Source organism: Phoenix dactylifera, chromosome 17 (genome assembly GCF_051530095.1).
Source record: "Phoenix dactylifera cultivar Ajwa chromosome 17, Ajwa_hap1_PhDact_Kaust_v1.1, whole genome shotgun sequence".
NCBI lineage: Eukaryota > Viridiplantae > Streptophyta > Magnoliopsida > Arecales > Arecaceae > Phoenix > Phoenix dactylifera.
Window position 1 is genome coordinate 4,417,459 of NC_143206.1, and position 3,145 is coordinate 4,420,603.

Below are 3,145 nucleotides of genomic sequence, written 5' to 3' on the forward strand. Positions count from 1 at the left end.
TGCACTGATGTCGGCGGTATGGCCGAGATCAGAGACTTATCATAGTCGACTAGACCCTGCTGGGTCGATTTGCCGTGGAGAGCCGGGGATCCGTAGATGTCAGGAGCCATGCGCATTTATTGTGGAGTAAGCCGGAGATCCGCATTTATTATGGGGTAAGCCGGAGATCCGCATTATTGGTGGAGTAAGCCGGAGATTCGCATTTATTATGGAGTAAGCCGGAGATTACAGCGGCCATGCGCAATAAATGCCGGAAGGGTGTTAGAGTACGGTCCTCGGACATCGGGGTTTCTCTTAGGTCGGAGGTTTCGGGGTCGGTCATCTTGTGGCCGAGCGTTCCGAGGTCGGACGCTGACTTCGGCTGTCCGGGGTCGGAGGTTGTACGGCTTCTTAGGGGTATTTATGTCATTTGGGGAAACTTTATTCCCCCCAACACTACCCCCCGACTTCCGAGTTCGAGCGGCTTGTGGAGCTCGGACGTGGGAAGTAAAGTCTGTCACTAAGGTTGGGGGGAAGGTCTCGCCCGCCCCCTTGTGCTTTCCGGAGCTTTTATGGTGAGATATGCGCCCTTTGGCGTCTCGAGGCTGCTTTATTCGGTGAGCTAATGATGGAGCTCGTATCATCATGCTTCTTGAATCGCCAGGATCATTTTACGGCGGATTAATAATGGGGGACCTCGAGCTCGTCGAGGCGGTGTCTCGATTCCGTAATCGATGTTTCTGGCTCATTAATGAGTGTGCCGTTACGGGGTTTGAAACGGGCACGCGGCGCGACCCGAGGTCGGACGCTTTCGATTTCATGTTACTGGATCATAATTCCGAAGAAGTGGAGGCCTCATCGGGGCTCCACGTGTCCCAGATCTTATTAAACGAGGGGAGCGGGGGTTACGTCCGCTCGTTCCTCAGGACGATTTGATTCTGTGGGCCCATGATGAGGCCCCGAGATCCGATGGGACAACGCTTCGATTTCGTATCCGATTCATTAGACCAGAGTGAATACGGTGCCTCGGCTTCCGAGGTCGACACGTGGCGCAACCCGGGGGGATGGGAACCGACCCCGTCGATCTGGGCCGTCAGGGGGGTCTATATAAACCCCACGAGTCTGCCCTAAAGGTCTTGTTTGGCTGCCTCTTATTTTCGTCGTCTTTCCCCCCTGCTTTCTCCCTCAGCTGAGTCTTGCTGGTGGTGCCCGGAGCGATTTCCGGCAATGTCCAGTAGGTTTTCTTCCCGTTTTCACTAGGGTTTCCTCTTTTCTCCTCCTCGTCAACCTCCATTTTCTACTCTTAACTTTTGCTCCACTCTTCCGTAAGAATGGGTTCCGGTCCCGAAGAGGTTGGGTCGAGTCTGTCGGAAGAGGAGCTGGAGTTAATCCGCTCCCGTTTCTTCTTCCAGCCCGGGTTTCGCCTTGAAACCGCAGGGCCGGAAGATAGGGTGACGCAGCCGCCCCCAGGTCGGATCGCGGTTTACCGCGAGACACTTTGGGCGGGCCTGCGTTTTTCCGCCCATGAGTTCGTGAGCAACTTGCTGGCCGAGTACCAACTCGTCCCGGCGCAGTTGGCTCCGAACTCATGGAGGACCATAATTGGGTTTTTATCCCTGTGCCTCGGGCACGGAATCCCGATTACGGTAGGCCTTTTTCGCCGGTGTTTTCTGTTAAAGAAAAATCCGGCGGACGTAGGGTGGTTATATTTCGCCTTTCGGGGCGGTATGTCACTCTTCCGGGGCGCCCCTTCCTCGATTCACGAGTGGAAGAGGAAGTTTTTCTTTCTGGCGTCTGCGGCGCCTTGGGGGTTCGAGCCAAGGTGGGGACACCCTCGGCTGAAGGCCCTCAACAAACTCTCCGAGCCCACGGGGAGGGAGCTGAGGACCCTGGACTCTTTGCGAGCCCTCGGGAGGGGCAACGACCTGACCGAGCTCCTGCGGGAGGACGCCCTGGCGAGCGTGGGTCTGAGCTCGGCGCGCCCCGAGGGTAAGGGCGGTTGCATTATTCTATTTATTTATTTCTTGTTCTCCGTCTTTACGGTCACTGGTCTGACTCTTAACAAAATTTTTGATTTCAGATATTCCACGCATGCCGACCAGCAACACATCACTTTTCTCTCGCCTGAGGAGGCGAGAGGCCGAGGTCGGGGGCGCAGTGCCCCAGCCTCGGAAGAGGGCGAGGACGGACGGTGCTTCTTCGTCGGCCGGGACGAGTGGCCCCGAGGCGGGGGCCCCTGCAGCCGACCCGAGGCGGGAGCGGGTTGTTGGTGATGCGGGCCCGTCGGCCCCTCCTTGCCCTACCCCCCTTTCCCAGCGGGGGGAGCCGTCCGTGGTCCGGCCGCAGCAGCCAGGACCCGGGCTTACCCGAGGCACCGAGGCGAGCGGCTCCGGGACCTCGGGTTCGATCGTGCCAAGCTCTTCTCGGGCTTTCCGAGAAGAGTCGGCCGAGCCGGACTCTCCTACTCCCGAGGGGCGCTCGGCCTTTCAAGATGCCGAGGTCGCACGCTCCATGTTGCGGCGTGCGGTGCTTCCAGCGGACCGGGCCGTGTTCCGGGGTATTTCGCTGGAGGAGGTCGTCGGCAGTGCTTACTGCAACACTGCCCGGGTAAGCTTTCTTCTTAATTTCCCGGAGTTTTTAGCGTACATATGTGCTTTTCAACTCACAATACCCTCGCTTCTTCCTTTTCAGCATATTCTCGAGCTCGACACCATGGCGTTCATCGCCCATGGGTATCGGGAAGAAGTTCAACAGCTCGGCCAGCAACTGGAGCCGGCCAAGAAAAGAGTCGCCGAGCTGGAGGCGGCGTTGGCCGCGGCCGAGGTTCGGTGGACAGCCACCGAGGCTGAGCGCCTTGCCATGGTGGGGGCGCTCGAGGAGGAGAAGGCGGCTCATGCCCTGACCAGGGCAACCATGCGCGGCGCGGAGGCGCGCTTAGGGGAGGTCCAGGCCAGGGTCGCGGCTCTCGAGTATGAGGAGGGGGTCTTGCGCCTCCGACTCGGGCAACTTGAGGCCCGGGAGAGGAGGGCCCTCGAACGAGCCGAGCATGCTGTGGAACTCTTCAAAGAGTCGCAAGAGTTCCGCGACATGTTGGAGGAGGAGACGGTCGACGGTTTCCTTCGAGGCTTCGAGAACTTCCGGGACCAGGTGCGCCGGTACTGCCCTC

At 59.0% G+C, this 3,145-nt stretch overlaps 1 protein-coding gene across 1 annotated transcript; it reads left to right on the top strand.

Moving 5' to 3' along the window:
* Positions 1-968: 968 nt before the first annotated feature.
* LOC149751003 (uncharacterized) lies at positions 969-2,799 on the top strand. Its single transcript, XM_089928336.1, has 2 exons — positions 969-2,586; positions 2,671-2,799. The coding sequence occupies exon 1, from the start codon at positions 1,311-1,313 to the stop codon at positions 2,250-2,252; it is 942 nt and encodes a 313-aa protein (XP_089784462.1). The 5' UTR covers positions 969-1,310; the 3' UTR covers positions 2,253-2,586; positions 2,671-2,799.
* The last annotated feature ends 346 nt before the right edge of the window (positions 2,800-3,145 follow it).

Coding starts and splice junctions, on each gene's coding strand:
- LOC149751003 (XM_089928336.1), top strand. CDS start 1,311: ATGGGTTCCGGTCCCGAAGAGGTTGGGTCGAGTCTGTCGGAAGAGGAG.